Here is a 22,964-nt window from a genome sequence, read left to right on the forward strand (position 1 = left end):
CATCAAAGATGTACACACCAGTAGTAGGTACAAATAGGCACTGAATGAAAAGCTGGTGAATGAATGAATCCAAGGCCACTTTGGTACTGGTTTGGCAACCAGTACAGCTGTTAAGATGTGCGAAAAGAAAGAAAATCCTTTAAGATAGAGTCAGAAAGCTCTGCAGGAGGAGCTCTCACACACAACCACTCACTGTACCTTGCAGACCAGCAGAAGGAAGAAAAATTTCCCCCTAGCCTAGCAACAGGCCCAGTCAATGATAAACCATCATTAATCAGCCAATGGGAAGCCAATCCACTTTAAACTCCCGGTTTCTTCCAACGGGCATCTTGTTTTTAACAGCTCCTGGAAACTCCCTCTTTTTCTCTAAAAAGTAATTTTCTCTTGGTTTTGTCATAGCTTGCATGTCCCGAATTGCAATTCCTCTGGCAATTCCTGAATAAACCCATTTTGTGTAAAATAACTGGCTGTTTTATTTTTAAAGTTGACAGAGGAGAGGTGAAGCATGTCTAACTTACATGCAGAGAGAATAATCAAAGGAAAAAATAAAATCCCTCACATCTGATGAAACCTACGTTTTGATTCTATTGGTGACATTCATTGCCATTGGTAATAGTCATGGTTCTAACAGAGGACTTGAGTAAAGTCAGATAATCCGAGCATTAACCCCAAATATATTGCTTACTTTTGGTGAAATGTTAGGCTCAAACTGCAAACTTTTATTCTCTAGTTTTCTTATCTATAAAACAGGGGTAATATTAACTGCTGTGCTATCAGAGAATTCTCAGGAACCTAAAAGGAAACATTAGTGAAAATGTTTTAAATATTATAAAAATTGACTTGGGGTTTTCAGAGGACTGCTGGTTGTTATCTCGTCTGTAAAAATAAATGACATTAAAATAACTCTTACATTTTAAACTGATTATTAGTGATTGATTATATATTCTTTCTGTTTAATATTTAACTTGACAGTTTTAACGTTACTATGAATTATTAGTATCTGTTAACTTAAGAATATATCATTTGTATCTGGATCTAAGAAGAAATATTTTATGTTTTCATTGATCTTTAGAATTGTAGAGCAGAGGTTGTTATGGTTTTTAAGTCATCTTTTATTTTTTAAGTAAAAGATGATGATCTTCAACTCTTAAAATATCACCATATTTGTGTAATTAAAATTTTTATCACATGTTATGTACATACAAGGAGAGGATATTTATGAAACTATAAATACCCTCTGAGTAAGACTGAATAATTCTGGTTAAAATGTTTTGTGTGATGTCTGAAAAGCAAAGTAATACGTGAATCATTAAAACACTTTATGAAATATACCATCACACCTCCAAACCCACAGAGGTCTGTTATGGTGGGATAAGCCTGCTTGGTGTTGTATTTAAGTGTTATCCATATAACAGCACAACATATTGAAAAATAAAACAGTTGTTCAGCCCATAATCCTTTCTCCAATGTAGAAGACTATGGCAGCTAAAATCATCTTTCAACACAATTTCAAAAAATGCTTTTAGGATTGATGATGGTTAATTTGTTTAGTCTACAAGCAAACTGAAAAAATCATTTTAATATATTTTCATTAATTTATTTCTAACACTTTGAAAGTCAGCAACAAATATCCAAATTAGTGCCTTGTTTTCTATTTGTCTGTCTGTTCATTGATCCACTGAGTGATTCATATAACTCACAGTTATCAAGGACCTCTTAGGTACATAAAATATCCTAAGAGAAATATGTGGAATGACTTGGGGAAAATATCAATGTTAAAGCAAGAAATTCTTGGACTTAAAACAAGTTTTTTTCCTCTTACTGTCCTAAAGACATACTCCTCAAAAAAATAAGAAGTGGCTGAACCATATGCCTAATTCACCTGGCCAAAGGAAATGGTGAATGGGGGACAGAGAACATAGGGTAATACTCCTGTGATACTTTTCTCTCCTGAGAGTGTAGCAGAAATCTCCTTTATTACATGTAAACTATAGGAATGGGATCAGTATACATTTAGTCTTATCTTTCACAGTTTATTTAAGCATCTGATATTCAAATCGAAGACCAAAAAGTAACATACAATTCTCCATCATTGAAAAGGCACGATGAACCTACCATTAACTAATTTCATCAGTTACTGTATATATAGTGTTTGGAAGGTGACCCAGTCTTTTAAAACTTTACGTTTATTGTTTGAAAAGCAAAGATTAAAATATACATCTTAGAGAGTGGTCATGAGAATTAAGAGAGATAATACAGATAGTACTGTATTGACTCAATTCATGACAGGCACAAAGTAGTGACACAACCAAAGTGAGATTCCCTTCTCTTTTCCCCCTTCTAACTTAGAAAGTAAAAGCAGTTACAGACTTTTTTAAAAAAGATTTTTTAAAAACTAAACTAAGCTTAAAGCAATATGCTTGTACTCAGTAATGTTCATTTTAATCTGGTCACTTATTTGACCAAAAACTCCATTTCTGAAGTTCCTGTTGTTGGAGACTGTATTGAATTACTATAATCAATCCTCAAAGAATTATAATAAGATAAGTAGATGGCAAACCATCATATTCCCTCTTTCACTGGATCCATGAGTCCCCAAATCATCCTTCCCATTTATTCCTCTCTTCTGGCAAGATATTATAGATTTATAGAGGGGAACAAGGCAATTAAACTTGAAAACTGTAGTTTCCAAGCCATAATTTATTATGAATATGCTTTTCAGGGATGTTAAGTTTATTCTCCGTTTTATATGCCTGCAAGACAGAGTTTGAGAAAAATCAACAAATGCATGCATCATATACCTGGCATTAATACTATTATAAATTCTGCCAAAGATAACTTTTGTATGATAGCGGGTACAAAGTCCACGAGGATTATGTTCTACTGTTCAACTGCCTTTGTTGCCAATTACCGTAAAGGTTTACTAACCCGTTTGGAACACTAACGGAGAGAGATGAGAACTAAGGTTCCATTACACTGATTGATTTCTTGGCTGCTAAAGAGCAACCCTGGAGGGATTGTTCTGGGCAATTGTTCAAATGCTTGAAGGCTTCGTAGCATACAGCTTGTTCTAGTCTTTTTGTTGCTTACCCTGTAGGCAACGACTACAGAAAAACAAAAGCTTCATTATTGTGGGCTTTCTCAGTCTCATTCAAAATACAATCTTGCTACAATTTCACTATGTGGAGCGGTTTGGGGAATAGAAGAAAAAGAATTGTCCGATTTAGTGAAGAACATAAAATTGAGTCAAGAGAAACTAACGGAGACTTATGTTCATCAATTGAGTTGCCCCAGGACCACCACACGGGGACTTTATCTGATACCAAATGCATTTGGTTTAAGTGGTTTTTTTCTTTCTCTGCATTTGAGAACAACATGTCTGTATTGCTAAGCACTCTACTCTAATGAAAGCATTCCTATACACATAATATCAGAACTATTAAAGTAGCTTTCCACTGTCATTTCATTCGGATATACCAGCCATAGTCTTGTTAAAAAGATTAAATTTGTTCTATCAAAGTAGATGGGAATGTCTGTAAGGTGCTATCTATTTTTCCAACACAATATAGTGAAATAAGCTTGGTCTCTAAAGGCAGGTATTCTTGGATTCAAATTCTCCTTCTACTCCCAAGTAAACTGTAAGGATCTTGGGCTTAATTTGTCTCAAACAGCTTTGGCCACAACGTATTATTACCTTCATTTAAATAATAAGTAAAATAAAAATCTCAGATTTCCAAAATACAATTTTCAAATTATTTTCTTGCATGTAACATTTATGACTGGTTAGGAAGAAAAAAAGCAATGGATTTCAGTCTTTTCATCCTCCACAGTGCCTAGCACAGGGCCTGCCCACGTGAGCACAAAACATCCCTCACCCAAATCACTGGAAATTGTTGTGACTTTGGAACATGCTGAAGTATAATCACATTGTGTTTATACTGAATCCTTCACGAGACAAATATAAATAGATCATTAAAACCTTCCATTTGTAGAATTCCAAATAATACTGATTTACTGGTGGGTTTTCATAATATGCCAGAAAATTACTATCCTGAAAATACCATATAGATATAAAAATACGTGCAGGTCTTTTTCCTACTCTAGATAACTTAACTACTACTATTCGGGCAATTTGATTGCTTCTAATAAACAGACCAATTATTGTTCTCTTTAAATACAATTACTTAACTCCTTTCCTGAAAATTCCCTTCTGAGAAGTACAACACAGACTTAGGAACAGAGAAAGACCAGAGCAAAAATTAAGGAATGAAATGGCAAATAAAGTAGTCCACAAGTCAAAGAATACTAGTTTTAAGAAGTTCATTAAAAAACAAAAACAAAACAAACAAACAAAAACTGGCATCTGGTTAATTTCTGTAACAGTTAATGTTTTAGTCAATGGTTTTAATGGAAATTGTCATCATACATGTGTATGTAAGAAGAGGGAGACAGAAAACTGGGTAAAAATACAGTCTGATAAAATTCTAAAATGTGCTGCCCTTATATAACAATTGTATTTATATTTTCCATATTGGTTTCAATATGAGTAACTTTCCTTTCTTCATTGACCAAGGCAGCTGAAAAGTGTTTATGAGATAGAGTCTGGAGAAATAGCGAGTACAACATAAACTAGAGTACCTATTATTTCCACTTTCAAATCAAAATACTTCAAACTAGAGTCATTTTCTAATTCCACAGTTGTTCCTCTTATATTTACTATTGTAACTAATGACCATTACTAATTTAACTGGCCACTCCAAAAGTGTAGGTATCATTCTTAGCATCACCTTCTTAGCATCCCTTTGGTTATGGTCACATCTGGCCACTAAAGCTCACCAATTTTACTTGTAAAATAGCAATTGAGTCCATGCCCCATCTCTTCTACTAGTACAAGAGTTCCAACCCTCATCAACTTTCACCTTGACTATTGAAACAGCTCCTCAATCTGCCTCCTTTCTCCATGTGATGCTCTGTTTGGTGCCAGAATTGTATTAATAAAGCATGGACTGGTCATATAACACACATATCTAAAAACTTTCAATGCCATTGCCTATGAAAAAGATTTCTAACATTTTGCAAAGATAAAAAGTCCTCTAGAATTTGGCACCAGACTCCCTTCCCTCCATGACTTTCACAAACATCTTACCATCCAGAAAAGTTAGATTCATCTGTTTTCTGTATATTAATGTGCTCTTGTCACATCATCATGTATACATTCCATATACCTCTCTGCCTGGCATCCTTCAAAACCTAGTTTTTGTGAAGATGTTTTCAATCTCTGCCTCAAAAGGAACTAATGGCCTAATCTTTGGTGTTCCCATAGCACTTTTTTTTTTTACATCTCTTTTAAACAATTAACTAGGTTATGGTCCAGTCTCCCACTTAACTCCAAGCTCTCTGAGAGTAGGGGCTCTCTCTTACTCATCCTTTTATTTCCATCCCTTAAAAATGCAGGATAAATAAATAGACAATAAATACTTGTGGAGTAAATGATCGTGAATGAGATCAAAGGACCCTAAGTGGTGTCACTTGCCAATGTAGTTTTGAGGTTGGATCTATAGGCAACAGAAGAGATGTGAAACATAAGGAAGTGAAATTCCCATGGGAAGCATTAGGAAAGACAAAAGTATACATCGTCCCAGCTATATCCCCAAATCTATTCTTTCAAATGCTAAATACTTAAAGTTCTATTAACTACTCTTAAAATGAGACATAGAGTTTCTAAAATAAAGCTTTTGTTGTTGTTTATTTAGAAAGCATTTATGGAATACTACTGACACTATGTCATTTATGGATTGGATTCAATGATTAAGGACACTTAATTATCAACAGTTATAATATGCATTTGGGTTTATTCAATACCATCTTCATCATTCTTTTTTTATTCCCTTAAATGCAGGTAGTCTGTCATTTGGGAATGGCTCTGATCTTTATCCTGTTCTATTTTAGATGTTAGGTGATCCATGAATTTCCCACTGGTTTATAACCTCCTTAATTGGAACTAATTACAGAAGTCTAATTTAGTTGTATATAAACACAGTAACCCTGTCCATAAATGTTCCTAATTAAGTATTAGCTTTGTAGATTTATTGACACAAGCACTTTTATTTTCCCAGTTAATTTAATGGAACATTAGGAGAAATTTCAGAATAAAACATGTTTTTAAAACCCAGCAGATGGCAGTGCAGTGCTGGTTTTAAGGTTAAGAACAATAACCAAAAACTGCTATTGATCTTAAAGATTTTTCAAAAACTTTAAAGCATCATTGTTATTCTAACCATATACAAAAATTCAAATTCTCACATTGCTCTGAAAAATAAAAACATATATCTTTACCTAGTGAGCATATAACAATGTTATTTTTAGAATTGCACTTAAAAATTTCCAAGTTAGTTTCTAGAAGTAAGATGTGTTTCCAGGTGCATCTTTATATGTAGGTATGTGGAAGAGGAGTGGGTGGAGGACGGGGCACACCGAAAGGTGCAAATTTATCAGACCCTGACAAGAGTATGGAATAGAACTCTTCACGGGCATGTTTGCATATTTCCTGCTAAGAACCTCTGACCCAAGAAGCAAAGAAATATCGAACGAAATGTCTATCAGGTTTTTCCACAGATCAATAGAGCAATGCGCTGGTAATTTTAAGTGTTTTATTTTACTATAAGTGGATTTCGTTGACAAATTTTGCTCTGCAGCATGCAAACCTTGACTTCAGCTACTATATTTTTAAATAATATGTTTGTAAGTAAATGAAGTGATTACTAGATATTGCAGATACTGTTCTTGAAAAATTAAACCAAAAGCATGAATTAAATAAATTTTTGGTGTGGTTTATGATGTAAAAAATATTCCAGTAAATTGCTCCATATAACATATGTAACAATCCTGAGAGGTGTAAACATTAGGGGCCAAAGGTACAAACTGTAGCATTGATTTATCAAGGGTAAAATCAACAAAGTAAACGTTCATATTTCACATCTATGAAGATAAATAGTATTTTTAAATTGTAAACTTCTAAATTTTTAGAAATGATTAACTCATTCAATGAAATAAATATTTCTATTAGAAATTGAAATATATCTTATAACTAAGAACCTAAGTGACAAAAAATACATACTTAATATCCCAAATTTGTACATATGGTAAGAATTAAATCTACTATGCAATAAAGTTACAAATTCAGTCTTTGTTTTCTAATAGTCTCAAGAGAGTGCCTGCCTGGTTCAAGGTCTTGTGCTGATGCTACAAAATGTATAGCAATTGATTTATTTTGTAATGGAGAATTAAACTGTCCAGATGGTTCTGATGAAGACAATAAAACTTGTGGTAAGTGATGTCTCCTCCCTACTCTCTCCCCCCTTACTTTACACAGACCATGTATATATACATAAACCACGTATATATATTAATACATAGACCATGTATATATACATAGACTATGTGTATATACAAAAACATGTGTATATAGAGAGACAATAGACCATGTATATATAAAGACCATAGACCATGTATGTAATTTTTATATATAGACCCTCACTATGTACACATACATACTCACATACATAAACACACACTTACACACACACACACACACACACGCACAACCTCAGATACCAGAAAGTACTGAAGAATGATCTATCCTAATACCCATGATTATAATTTAATTCAAAATGTAAAAAATAATTAAATTAATATTTTCCCAAACATTAGTATACAATATTGAAATTATTTAATTACACATAATTTAATTTGATGATTATGGAAAGGATGTTGTAGTTAACAATGCCTGTCATGAATGAGGGAAGAGAATGGCATTCTTTTTCATCCCTTATTAAACTACCGCAAACTAATCATTATGAATTTGAATGCTTTTTCATCATCATATCATAATATCAGTCTTTTTCTTTCCATTTTAACGGTCCCTACTTAAGGAATTGCTACTCCTTAACTTTGATTGTTGTTTTTATTTGTCTTTTGGCATAGAAACAAGTAGACAAAAAGTATACTCAAGATGTAGTTCTGTGAATAATGGAAACCAGCTTTGAATAAGATCTTGAAGTCTCATGAATAAAACATCTGTGTTTATTTGTAAATTTTGGCATCTGTTTTGGGTGTTGGTAATAATAATAATAATATTATTATTATTATTGCTTAAATAATACTTACTATATACCAAGCATGGTTCTAAGTGATTGAAACATATTTACTCTGGTTTATTTCTTCATTTTATAGCTGTGTTACATATCTATGAAAGATTACCACACAAGTATAAATGTAGACTGATAAGCAATGTGAAGAACTAGTTGAATAATTCTAACCTGCACTTTGTTCTTGAAAAATTAAACAGGAAGTATGACATAAATAATTTTTGGTGTGGTTTATGATCAGTTTTAATATTGACCCTGAGCAAATTAGTTCCTGAAATGTGGAAAAGCTATGGTTACTGTTTGCTACACTTTGCTCTTCTATCATTTGCTTCACTTTGCTCTTCTTACTTGACATTAATTGAAGATGAACCTCCAATAACGACTAAAGTTTTAAAAATTACCTATCCACCTGATACATTTAAAAGACAGGACGTCTGTTGCCCAGCACCAACTGAAAAGAAGGCAGCATGGGTTTCTGAGAGCTTCTGGGTTAGTAAACACATCCACATACTTGGAGAGTGACACTTCCACTCCATGGGGACAGAAGCTCCTGAGTTCAGGACCTCCCAGACCTTGCCCTTTCCAGATTGTTCACCTGTATCTTTATTATATAATAAGGTGGTAAACATTTAAAAAAAAAAAAAAAAAGACAACTTGACTAAATAGGCTTCTACTAAGAAATCCCAAGTCAAATGTTCTTGGATAAAATTCAAACCTTCAAAGTTTAACTACATACTTTGAAGTACACTCAGAGCATATTGGAAGAAAGTGCAGGCTACAGAATATTTTTTAATCTATTTTATATAACTAAGTTACTCAAAGAAGAAAAAAGAAACCCTCTTTTTTGTTATGCTTTTCAGGCAATTTCCAAAACCTTTTCAGGGAGAATATGATACAAGTGTGCCATCATGAGGTAAAACAGGTGATGTGGATTTAGATTTCAAAAATAATAATGTATGTCAAAGTGAGACACATAGATTTAAGCCTGAGTAATGATGATGGATAACTTTAAAGGGGGGAAATGTATAAAGTGAATTGAATAATCAGAAAATTAACCACACCTGTAATTTGGTCTTTACTGTCATGGAGTTAATAATTTTCATGATGAATTCATATCAGTGCATATCAAAAAATAATCATAGACATATCTTGTAAGTACGACAACTTGTCCTAAAATAAGTTACGAGACCATGAGCTGTTTTTCTGAGCCACTATAAACTCAAGACATGAGCCTCAGTACTAGAACTGAATTAATTCCCTAAATTACCATTAAGGACAACCAAAATGCATCATTACTTTTCAGTATCTTGGAGGTTTTTTGTTAATTGAACTTTAGTATCAACTTGCTATCCATGTCACTAACTTTTTTAATCCCCTAGATCCCCATTTTATATTTTTCTTGATTCTCTTTGTTATTTGCATTTTGAAATTAGCATTGCATCTATTTTGGAAAATAAATACAAAGGATTTGTGGAATAAGGAAGTAGACCAATCAATCTGTATTTATCCACCTAGGTTTCAGGCATATAAGTTGTTTTATTTATCATTTAACCAGCGACTTCACCTCAGCACCAGTTCTAGTAGCATGATTTCTACATGAAAACCCTTGTCCATCAATCTACATTGACAGCAAAATTAATTTAAGAGAATTCTTTCTATCTGAAGTTGACCTATGCTCACTCTGTATTTCTTTTTTTTCTCCAGCTGTGAGCTCTAATTCTAGTTTGTGTTATTAATAGTCACATTAATGTTGACTTCCTCACACAGCTTCCTCTTTCAGTCTTTAGTTATTTAGGTTTGCACAACTTATAGCTGACTATCACTGAACCAAGATTTCTTTAAATTGTTTTTCTCTTCTGATTAGAATTGCATCAGCAGGAAAGTTCACTATTTAGCTGACCTGAGAGAAGGAAAGATGCTGACTCACAGCCTTCAGGCCAATGTTCAGGCTTGTTTGGAAGTTGGCAAGTGTCTCCCCAGATTGTCTGCCGGTGTGGGTGGACATAGATCCCATCCACCAAAGTGTGACTTGTGTATCCCGGAGAATTCAGTGTCCTGAGCACACAATTAGTAAGTACTGAGCCAGCAGAGGGAGCTCTCAATGGGTTCTAAGATCACACCCTTATAAATACCATCCTAGTACAGACAACATTTCAGATAGGGCTATAGAACGGCTGGTATTATTTGACAGGCTCATTTACCTCCCACTCAGAATTTTTTCTGATATTCCAGTGGAAAGCACTTTGAAGTCTAAAAAGTTACAACCCTGAACGCCCAGTAATCTTATTCAGACATGGCTGGGTGTTTCCAAAAAGTTATCCTGCTTCATTGTCTTATGTAAAATTATTAGGTTCTCCTGAAACATCCTGAAATTAACTGAAAGTATATATGGGAAAATCCCTACCACAAACCTAGCATTTTAAATACCTTCAGGAATAGTGTTCTTAATATTTACTTGCATGCAGGAATTCCATCAGAGGCCCTTTAGAGCAGAACTTGACCATTAGATTATCCATTCCCAATAAAACTCACTAACTTCATAGAAAACTGGATAGTCAAATTCATCATATTCTTCAGCACTGGCTAAATACAATCTTAGCTATTTAAGACAATAACTGTTTGTTGATCACTTATTTCACAGTCAAGAAAGATGAGAAAGGGCAGCATCTTATGTAAGCATTCGAGAGGCCAGATCCTCCCAGAGATCCTTCGCAACCTGCTGACAAACAAGGGAAGAGCATTACAGAGATCCTTTTAGAAACCACATCTGGAAATAAACACAACCATTTCCGCAGTACTTTATGGACCAGACTCAGTCACGTAACCCCTTGTGGGAGGTGCAGTTTAATCACGTGCCTAGGAAGGGATGAAAAAATAGTACAGCAAACATATAACCATCTCTGCTCCCAGGGACATAACTCAGCTTTTGGAAAATTATGACTCTTGTTGTGAGGCACAAAGGTGTTGATGCCTTTCCCAAATTTATGTAGTGAATGGATGTGAAAAATTACTAAAAAGTACCAGCTTTGCAAATAGGTTTTACAAGTTCTTTAGTCAGTCTTGTTCTGTTCTCTTTTTCACTCTGTCATTTTTTGCTTCCTCCTTGTTGCACACTGCCATTGCAAATGTGATCTATATTCTAATTTTAAGAACACTGGAAATTATGGAATTCTCTTTTTTTGTCTAATTTCCCTCCCTGCTTTTTTGCTCAAAGAGTGGATGATACCATCACGATAATTCTATATATTGTAGTATTGGCAGTATAGTACAGTGTGCTCTGGAGTAAGGCTGTCTGGCTGTGAATTGTCACTTACAACCCAGGGAAGTTTATGCTAGTTACTTAACCCTCCCGTGCCTCAGTTTCCTTACCTATAACTTTATAAGGTTATTGTGAAGATTATATTAATACATATATAAAGACTTTAGAACAGTGGCTGGCGCATAGTAAACACTTCATAAAATCCAGCAGTTATATTTAGGGCTGGTAGGATTGATTGCTCTACCTCATTAAATACAAACTATTTACAGTAGCAGTGAACTGCCTATAATCTGTCTTGCATTCCCTGTAATCTTGGAGTCCATATATTTCTTGACAAACTGTGATTAAAAATATCTATATCTCATATACAAGCAGACACTATTCTTACTTTTATGGCCACTGAAGCTAAGTGATTAATTGTCCCAATTATTTGGCATGATTCGTGGTGGTCAGAGTTGAGGGTAAAGGAGATTTTCTTTTCCGTCTAGAAAATGATTAAGCTCTATCTTAAAAAGTCACATATTTTACTATTTATCCTCAAATCATATAAATTAGCCCAAATTGTCTTTATTTGCTCCTGTAGTGTTCCAAAGGAGATTCATTTCTCTCAACAAGCCACAATTTTTTTCTATTTTGTTTCCGGAAGTCAGTACAGATTGTTTAGAGTGTAATCCTCCCATCTTGGGTTATTATCTTTTCGGTTCTCAGTTTTTGTTTTTTTGTTTTTGTTTTGGTGTTTTTTTTATTGTTGTTATCTCCTGTTGAGAATCAGGCTATCAAGTCATAATCCAACGCAATCGATTCCCAGGGTATTGTTCTTAAACAGACCTTGAAAATTAAAATTTATTTACCAAAGTGACTTTCTTATGCTTTTAAAAAAATATACCAAACATTGCAAAAAGTCAACCAAAAACATGAGATTTTTACCAAGATTTTTCATGTACTGTTCAATTCTTCAATTTTTACTTTTGTCCACATAAATTATTTGATGCCATATAATACTTTGTATTTTATAGATTAACAGAGTTTGTGCATAACATTACAATGGACTTTTCCATTCATAAATTTAGGATTAGTTTATTCAGCACCACTCAGATTGCAAGAGTAGAGATTTAATTTTGATAAATTTCTTTGATTTACCTACCTATCCTCCATCAACACTTCTGGCATGTGAGGAATTAACAACCTACCAGGAGAAAATTCTAGCAGTCATTGTTTTATAATACGGTATCAACAGAACTAAGCAACTAAGTGTGCAGAAAAGAATCTAAGAAAAACTAAAGGTTGTGAAAATCAAATGGGTTTTACTTTTTTACACATACTATACATAGCAAGGGTAAAATAAAAAGCAATAAGGTGCGACTCCTGGTTCACGCTTTCAAGATTTTAATCAAGTTGGAAGCGATTCAGATATAAATTAAAAATGACTAATAATACATGACATTGAAAAGAAGTGCATGAAATAAGTGTGCCATAAGAATTAAAAGAGGAAAATGAGGAGTCATGGAATCAAGACATATTCAGAAATACTGAATGAAAATTTTGAGCTAGATAGCAAGTTCACATAAAAGGAGTGAAAGTGATGAGGTAAAATAGACTGAGTGAATGTAGTTCTCCATAGGCGACTTGTGTCATACACATCATTTGCTTGGCCATATTCTTATCGTTTCAGGAGGATATAGCACTTGATGCATATATTTGAAATTTACCCCAGCTCTACTTTAATGGGGTAAAGGACAAAAAATTGGTAGTTATTTGTCCAAATTGGAAGTTTACAATTCAGATATATTTGCTTCCTTATATTATATAGATGAAAGAATACAATTAAAGTATCGGTGTCCAGAAATAAAATGCTTTTCTAAAGGACTCTATAATGCGTTTGTGTAAGAATATTTGAAGATAGCCTATGAGTTCTAAGCATGAGATCTGACCTACTCTCATGTGATCATTTCAGTTTTGTAAAATCACCTCATACACAGATTCAGTCATGAGTTTTCTGTGAAGTGTTCGTTAGCCAATTTGAATCCTATTTCATTTGAGAAAACCTTCCGAGATTGTTTTCGTCTAAAATTAATTGTCATTTTCTTCACAGCCACAGCTTGTGATGGAAGATTTTTGTTGACAGAGTCTTCGGGTTCCTTTGAGGCTACCAATTATCCAAAGCCTTCTAAATCAAGTGTTGTTTGCCAGTGGATTATACGGTAATATGCCATCTTCTATGCCCTGTTCTTAAGTCACAAAGTCTTTCTCTGATGTAATAAGTCTTGCCACCTTTAAAGGTGTATTTATTTTTTGATAATTGTTATCTTCATTAGCTATGAAGCAAAGCTTTTCCAATTGATAACCTGTCCAAGAAGTATCACTCTTGTTTTTAACCTTTTAAAAAGGTATTCTGTCCTAGAAACAATATTGCCTAATAAGTAGTGCCATCTCATTGGGCTCTGTAGCATGGTTTTTTCTGTGGTTGAAACAAATCAAGTGCTGCAAAGTTAAACAGCACGTATGTATGTCTGTGTATCACAAGAAGTGGTATTTCATTTCACCTACATCCAGGTTCCAGAATAGTTCCTTTCTTATTTTGTCAGTAACTGTATAAAAATCGCCTATGATGTGATCTAGTCATGGCAGATTAAGAGCTAATAACTCCCCTCTACATACATCCATTTTACTGTATCTTGAATAACACTTGGGTCAGTGGATACCATGTTTCCCCGAAAATAAGACGGACAATCAGTTCTAATGCATCTTTTGGAGCAAAAATTAATATAAGACCCAGTATTATATTATATTACATTACATTACATTACATTATGTTATATTATAAACACCCAGGCTTATGTTATAGTACAATAAGACTGGGTCTTATATTGATTTTTGCTCCAAAAAACACATTAGAGCTGATTGTCGGGCTAGGTCTTATTTTTGGGGAAACATGGTATATATTTAATCTCCAAGCTCTTAATTCAGTTAACGAATCCAATCATTGTGATGATCAATGTGATGAAACTGCTGATGGCCAATCAACCTTAATGTTACGTAAGCATTTTTCACAGAGCAGTATTACCTGATGTTCCTCCCAGATATTCTAAGTAACACATAATTTTTACTCAAATAAATATAAGGAATACTGAAATAAATTTATTTAAACTTTAAAAAATGTATAAGACTTCTCATGGCCTTAAATAAGTTAACATGCCGTGTAAATCTCCAAAAAATATATATTTCCTATCAAGCCACTGAACACTTTTCCCCACAGAGCATAAGTGTTCTATGGAGTCTACTTTGAGAAATGACATTCTGGTTCATTTCTCTTAAGAGCTGCATGAGACTACGATTTCCTAATCTGACCTATTGTAAAATAACTTTAATCTTTGTGATGATTCACCACAAAACTAAGAGAATCAATGTAACAGGGTTATTAAAGAATATTAAAGGACAAAGCATCAGGTTCTTGCTGAACAAATGGTAGGAAATGGCACCATATTTACAGGGGTTGTTTTTTCTGTGTACATATATCCCAGAGATAAGATGGGCTATGAAGGGAAGATTGTTTTAAACACAGTTACTTGGCATTATCCAGGGAAAAAAGAATATCCTGTTCCTTTGGATAATTTCTATTTCAGAGCTAAGTTTCATGAAAGTCATGTAATATAACTAGGAGCATAATTTCCTCTGTTTTCATGTTCTATACAACCTTTCACTTCTGTGCCAAAGATATGATTTTGTATTAAAAATGGCAGTTCTAATTCTTGCCAAGTGAAAAATTAACCAATTTGGAGAATATTGTTTCGAATATAATCACATCAAATTTAAAAGGCACCATTTCTAAAAGGCTATTAGCATTGTTCATAAGTAAAATGAAAAATATTATATTCCTTCCTTCTATTCCTATGTCAGCAGGAAGCTTTAGAAAAAATTTAAATGACTTCCTCTGAAAACGAAAATGGAAAAACATGAATCCTAAATGATTTCTTGGAAGGAGTACAGCATACTTCTAACGTTGCAACTGTTCCAAGGGCTGTCCCAGAGACTTTTATTTGACCCCCATGACTCAGGGAGCTATGAAACCTGCACACTGAATGCCTGAGGGCTTCAGAGAACAAGGAAATAAGGGGTGGCTTGCCTTCTGTAGAACCAGAGTACTTGCAGTGCCAATTCAGACACCAGAGGGAGCAAGAAATTAGGACCTCCTGAAAAAGATACCTGCAAAATTCCAATTGCTCTTGAGTAACAATGGGTCTCAGAAAAAAAATCAAAAAGAAAACTGGAAAATATCTATAGACAAGTGCAAATTAAAAAAACAAAAAAAAACAAAAACATACTTAAAATTATGGGATGGGGAAAAAACAATACTAACTGGAAAGTTTATAACAATAAATACCTATATTAAAAAAGAACAAAGATCTCAAATGAACAACCTAACTTTGTACTTCAAGAAACTAGAAAAAGCAAAATAAACAGAACCCAAAGGTAGCAGAAGGAAGAAATCATTAATATTAGAACACAAATAAATGAAAATGGGAATAGGAAAACAATTTTAAATATTAATGAAACTAAGTTTTCTGAAAATATTAATAAAATAAACAAACATTTAGCTAGATTAAGAAAAAAAGAGAAAATAGTCAAACAAATTAAATCAGAAATGAAAGAGGAGACATTACAACTGATGTTACAGAAATTTAAAGAATCATAAGAGACTGGTATAAATAATTATACACCAGCAAATTGGATAACTTAGAAGAAATTGGTAAATTCTAGAATCATACAACCTACCAATACTGAATCATGAAGAAATAGAAAAGCTGAACAGGCCAACTACTGTAAGGAGATTTAGCCAGATATGACACATCTAAAGTATTCAGACTCATAGAGACAGAAAGTGGAACAGTGGTTGGAAGGACAGGGGAAGGTGAAATGGGGAGTCACTGTTCAATGTGTGTAGAGTTTCAGTCATGCACGTTGAAAAAGTTCTAGAGAACTGGCATTCAATAAACATTGTGATAGTTATAAATATTGTACCATACACTTAAAATTTAAGAGTCTTGATCTCATGTCATGGGTTTTTTTATTACAATTAGAAAAACACATTCAAATTCTAGAATGCATTAAGAGTTGTGATAATCGTCAAGTGTAGTAATCTATCTTTTGCTTTTTACTTTAGTGTAAACCCAGGACATTGCATTAAGCTGAGCTTCGATTCTTTTAATATATATTATACAGACACATTAAATATTTATGAAGGCGTGGGTTCAAGCAAGACTTTAAGAGGTAAGTTAAAACAAATATACAATCCATTATCAGAACGAAAATATATGGGACACTTTTTGACTTTTTGGAGTGATGTGTTTCCTTTTTATTTTGAACTAAATGTAGACCTGAATTTGAAGTTTCTAAATAAAAATAAACAAAACTAGTCCTCGTTATAAAAATTAATAATTTGGTGTTTTATGTAATCAATCTTCTTAGTAATAAAATAGTTACAATTTCACATGATCCTCTTCTAATTGATGTTATTTAAAATCATGTGGAATTTAAATATATATATAATGTATGTATATATTTTACATCTTTGATTGCTATGCTTTGTTTAAGTATTACTCCCCACAACCAAAAACTCAAACACTAAAAACTGCTATACCATTTTTTTCTGACATTGCATAGGTTATAAACTCATAGAATCATTTTCCCTATTTTCAGTACTCTGTCCCTTGCCAGGCAAATACTAATAAAGTGGATAAAACAATGACTAGCATAGAATGCAGGCTCAGTAAATGGTCGATATGGGTAGTACTGTTATTACATAACCATGAGTCGTTATGTACATGGACACTGATGGAAGCTGAGAGGAGGGCAGGGAATACGCTAATAATATACCTGTGCCTGCCCCACTTTATTCCATCTGACCCCAACATATATAGACCCATTCATGGTAGCCAACAAAAGTATATGAGGAAAATTCCAGGAGAAAATAAAAGGATGAAGAAGAGAATATGGAAGTGGACTCGAGGTAATAACTGTAGTTTTCCATACACTTTCAAAGAATAGTCAAGTGTAGAGGTAAGATGAGATTGCAAAACACACCTATTATTAAAATTGATAGAATAACTGCTTTGATTTCAGTAATTTTTGCTTGTGAGTTAGGAAAAGTGGATCCTATCTGATAATGTTTTTGATTGATTTATTAATTTGAGAACTATTTAAACATATGATAATAATATGTACTTTTTATTTGGTGCCATTGATGCAACACTCGCAATACTGAGTGCTTTCTGTGGATATTCTTATTTAATATTTTCAATAAATGTGCAAGTATGCGTCACAGGAGAGGAAAATGAGTAAGAGTTTAAATGACCACAAGTCTGTGAAGCTAGTTAGTGTTGGAGGCAGAAACCAGACCCAAAATCTCTGACTTCAAACACGATGCATTTCTTCATTGTGCTTTAAAAGCCCTGAGTACAAATATAATCATGAATGTACATGTAACAGATGAACTAAGGGTAAGCCACATTTGCTTTAATTAAATGGGCCAAGCCATTTCATAATCTGTTTATTTCTGTAGTTGATAAATCCAGTTCCTTAAAATTATGTCAACCTGAACATTTACATAGACAAATAAACCAGTTCATATAAATTTCTCTAACGGCTAATGTGATAATAATCATAAATTTTAGCATACATCGATCACTGGCAATGTGCAGTGTTCTCAGCACTTTAACTCAATAAATGCTCCCCAAAACCATATTATGTAGGTGCTATTATATGCTCTACTTTACAGATGACGAAAACTAAACTCGTAGAGATTAACTGCCCAAAGTGATAGGCGTAAGTTAACCTCATGTTTCTTTACTCTTCAAATGGCTCAATTTGCCTAACTGCTATTTTCACCTATTTCATGTGCTTAGATGATCAGTAATTCATAAATAAATCTTAGAATCATTAGGCAGAGTGATGTGAATAATGTACAAATAATTATGATAAAAATTAAATTAACTATCCAAATAGAAAAATATAGGTAAGTATATTTAAATTATAACAAATAGGTATTTTTTTTTTACTTTTAAATATTTTATTTTTATTTTCACTAATTTTTCATTTTACAGTTACAGTTGACATACATTATATTAGTTTCAGGTGTACAACATAGTGATTACACACTTATATGACTTATGAATTGATTACCCTGATAAATCCAGCACTGACACTATATAGTAATTACAATATTATTGACTATATTCCGTATGCTGTACTTTACAGCCTCATGACTATTTTGTAACTACCAATCTGTATTTCTTAACCCTTCCCCCCTTAACCATCCCCCCAACTTCCCTCCCATCTGGCAACCATCAAAATGTTCTCTGTATTTATGAGTTTGTTTCTGTTAGGTTTTTTTCATTTATTTTGTTTTTCTTAGATTCCACATGTAAATGAAATCATATGATATATGTCTTTGACTTATTTCACTCAGCATAATACCCTCTAGGTCCATCCACGTTGTTGCAGATGGCAACATTTCTTTCCTTTTTATGGCTGAGTAATGTTCCATTGTGTGTGTGTGTGTGTGTGTGTGTGTGTGTGTGTGTGTGTGTGTGTTTTGTATTTTGTTTTTTTAAGGGAAAGCACAGCTCCCAGTGGCCCATGCAGGGATAACACTGGCAACCTTGGTGTTATCAGCACCACGCTCTAACCAACTGAGCTAATCGGCCACCCCACATCATTTCTTCTTTATCCATTCATCTATTGATAGACACTTAGGTTGCTTCCATATCTTGGCTATTGTAAGTAATGCTGCAATGAACATATAGATGCATATGTATTTTCAAATTAGTGTTTTGGATTTCTTTGGATACTTGTAAATATGCAGAAGTGGAACTACTGGGTTCTTCTTTGTCTCTTGTCGTAGCCTTTTTTTTTTTTTCTAAATCTATATTGTCTGGTATAATAAGTATTGCTACCCAGCTTTTGTTTTGTTTTGTTTCGTTTTGTTTCCATTTTTGTGAAATATCTTTCTCCATCCCTTTACTTTCAGTCTGTATGCGCCTTTCAATCTGAAGTGAGTCTCTTGCAGGCAGCATACTTAAGGGTCTCGTTTTCTTACCTATGTCTTTTGATTGGAGCATTTAATCCAATTACATTTAAAGTAATTGTTGATAAATATGTAGTTGTTGACATTTTATTTTTCATATTTTAGATCTTTGTTTTTTCTTCTTAAAGACACGCCTTTAACATTTTTTGTAATACTGTTTTGGTGGTGATAAACTCCATTAGCTTTTTCTTGTCTGGGAAAGTGTTTCTTTATCTGTCCTTCAATTCTAAATGATAGCTTTGCTGGGCAGAGAAATCTTGGTTGCAGCTCCTTGGTTTTCATCACCTTGAATATTTCTTGCCAATTCCTTCTGGCCTGAAAAGTTTCTGTTGAGAAATCAGCTGACAGTCTTATGGGAATTTCCTAGTAGGTAACTAACTGTTTTTCTCTGCTTCTTTTAAGATTCTTTCTTTGTTTTTAAGCTTTGACATTTTGATTATAATATACCTTTGTGTTGGACTCTTTGGGTTCATCTTATTTGGACCTCTCTGTGTTTCCTGGGGTTGTATGTCTAACAAACAGGTAGTTTAAGTTTTAAGGTCTCTTGGAAATATAAATCTGTTTTAAACTTTTGAAAGTTAAATAATTTAATTTTAACTTGAAAAAATTTAAGAAACGGCATGACTGCTAAAATTACATTTTAAAACTAAAAATTATACCTTTCTAAAGAAAGACAATAATATCCTAGTCTACCATCTAGCACAATGCCTGATATATTGTAAAAACTCTGTATTTGTTCATTTATATTTAAACTAACAGTTGTATATATCATGGTATTATAGTATGTAATTAATAAAGATCAATATCTTTCCCATAGCTCTAAAATTATTTTGTTTTAGAATAATGACAAAACTTTCATTCTTGATTCACAATCCCATATTTTTCCTAAGTTTTTAGTAAATTTCTTTATGTGAGAGATACATACAAGATTTACTTCCATTAAATTCCAGATGTGTGTGTGTGTGTATATATATATATATATATATATATATATATATATATATATATATATATATTACTGTTATTATCTTTGTCACATTGAAAATATAAAGATATTTTAATTAAATTAGGATTAAAATAAAGAAAATAAGATTATCCGGAGAAATCACAAGAAAACAAACATGTCCAGTATCATAAAATATTTCTTACAAGTATATACTTGATTAAGAGTAAGTCAGTATAAATGAATTCTAAAGGTATTCTCTAGTCATTTTTGTATATAGTCAAGAGTGTTTTAGCTGATACAAAGTGTTAGAAGAAGGTGGACATTTCATAAAGAAAGATGACTTAGAGCACAGTTGGGTCTTCTCCAAGTAATTATGGGAATTGAAGTAAATCAGAACAAGTTGACAGGAGAGTTAATTCAAAAATGTTTTCTTTAAGTTGCAGTGATGGAGGTACAATATTCAATTCAGTGATGGTAATAATTATCAATACTGGGTATGTAAGTGGTAGAAGATGGTGTTTTTATTTTTTTTCTTGTTCAGAAAACTAAAAAGGTATTTTTATGCATCCTTAAAGAAAGACAACAAAAATAGGCTGAGTAAGCACAGTGTGACTGATTTCAAATTGCCAAGGCCAGAAAAAGTGTTTTGGAGTGTGTAGTTGCTGTAGCATTCTTTATATCCCAAGTGCTTAGCTATTACTCTATTACCAAGTGAATGCTAACCACATAGCCCTAATATTGCAACTTAACAGTTTAAGGCTATACTTTTAAAACTGAAGCACACAAAAGTGTGCATATGTACAGCCAGATATATAATCAACATAGTGGATTTTCCTGAATTGTCAACTTACTCTCCAACAAAAATAATCATACTATGGATATATAATTAAATAATATATGCAAATATATTTCAAAATAAAGCATTTTGATAAACATTGTGCTTTTATTGGAACACATCTGTGTTCTAAGTTACTCACTTCTGTTCATAGGATTATTTATAGGGAAAGTTTAACAAGCACTGGCTTAACATGTTGGTCTTCCAGGAAGCTCTCGAAGATTTTCCAGTCATAGTGCCTGGAAAAATTAAGGATCACTTCCTCATTTACTCCTCAATCCCCCTATGGTATTTCTCCTATATAGATTAATTTTAAAGTTATTTTTTTTAATAATTTACAAATCTGTACTTTTCTAATAGAGGAACCTGGTTATTTCTTCTCCATGTCACCAGCACTTAGCACCAGATCAAATTAATAGTGAGCACTCAATAAAATGTATTGAATGCATTAGCAATCCTTTATAACACAAACATTGTGCTCTAATGGCAGAATTTCTTCTCTCATAAATTGGATAAAATAAATAGTTTTGAACTACATCTTTTGAAACATAGTTTGTAGAAAAGTCTGTCATCTCTGCCCATTCCCCTCCTTTCAAATTCCCCTGCATCTTAATCACACTTCCATGCTTTCCTCTTTAATAAAACCTACTCACAATAGCCAACCTACTCACAATAGCCTTTGCTGTTAAAAGACAAATGAGTTAATTTACATTTAAATGTAACTGCTTGCAAGTTTATGTAAATTAATATCGACAGAATTATTGGTTGATTTTTTTTTCAGCACAAGACAATGGATTTTCTTAAATTATTGTCTTTAAATTCATTATATCTGCTATAGAAAAATCCAGCCCTCAAAAATTATTAGAAATTATTTTTTCTCTCAACTTCAGCCCTGATTATTTTATGTAGGCAAACTCTGTTACTTTATTTATTCACATCTTAATTCAGGTGCCCAAATAGTGATGAAAAGTTTCCCATGCTCTGGCAAAATGGCAGAGTCACAGAAATTATTAAGTATACTCTCTAAATTTTCAGGGCTCATGGGGAGATGAAGAAACAATAGATAGCATTCATTGAGCATTTACTATACACCAGTCACTGTAACACATGGAAATTATTTATTTACTCCTCATCACAAATTTTATGGAAAGTATTATTATATTATAACAGAGGAAACTGAGGCACAGAGAAGTCTAGTAAGACATGGAGTCAGGACTAAATCTCATGATAATTATAGAGCTTCTCCTCTACTAACCACTACTACCTTCCTGGATGCATAAGACACATGACTGGATCTGCAGTTCTGAGACTCTGTCTAGACAAGGAGACTTTAAGAATCTGATAAAAGTTTACAAAGTCTCTACAGACACAAACATTCTACAGCATTTCCAGAAGTTTGCGAGTATCTCTGAAGCATGGTAATGGATCTCAGAACATAAACCCTGGACTATCTAGACCAGTGCAATAACATCAGAAAATGTGGGGACCCAACACAGTACAACCATCAAGGGTGCCACTGAACCAGTAGTCACATTCAGCTCCAAACAGAAGCCATTGTCCAAAACAAAGTGCATTGCTATGGAAAAGAAAGCAAGAAAAAGGGAGGTAGTAATTTTGAAACAAAGTTTCTAGAATATTCACATTGTTTTAGTAACTAGACACTAGGGGAGGACAAAGATTTTCAATATGAGAAT

The 22,964-nt window shown here is 33.1% G+C and overlaps 1 protein-coding gene across 3 annotated transcripts in view; it reads left to right on the forward strand.

Moving 5' to 3' along the window:
* TMPRSS15 (transmembrane serine protease 15) overlaps positions 1-22,964 on the forward strand; it is a 111,824-nt gene that overhangs the window by 16,487 nt on the left and 72,373 nt on the right. For 2 of the 3 annotated variants that reach the window (XM_088794172.1, XM_088794173.1), the window contains 4 exons: positions 1,893-1,898; positions 7,201-7,326; positions 13,499-13,607; positions 16,568-16,674. In XM_088794172.1, the coding sequence (XP_088650298.1) occupies positions 1,893-1,898; positions 7,201-7,326; positions 13,499-13,607; positions 16,568-16,674 (348 nt within the window). The remainder of the gene's footprint in view (positions 1-1,892; positions 1,899-7,200; positions 7,327-13,498; positions 13,608-16,567; positions 16,675-22,964) is intronic. The other variant, XM_088794171.1, reaches the window with a different exon arrangement.

The sequence above is a fragment of the Rhinolophus sinicus genome, chromosome 17 (assembly GCF_057876585.1).
Source record: "Rhinolophus sinicus isolate RSI-liver-muscle chromosome 17, RSI-T2T, whole genome shotgun sequence".
Classification (NCBI taxonomy): domain Eukaryota; kingdom Metazoa; phylum Chordata; class Mammalia; order Chiroptera; family Rhinolophidae; genus Rhinolophus; species Rhinolophus sinicus.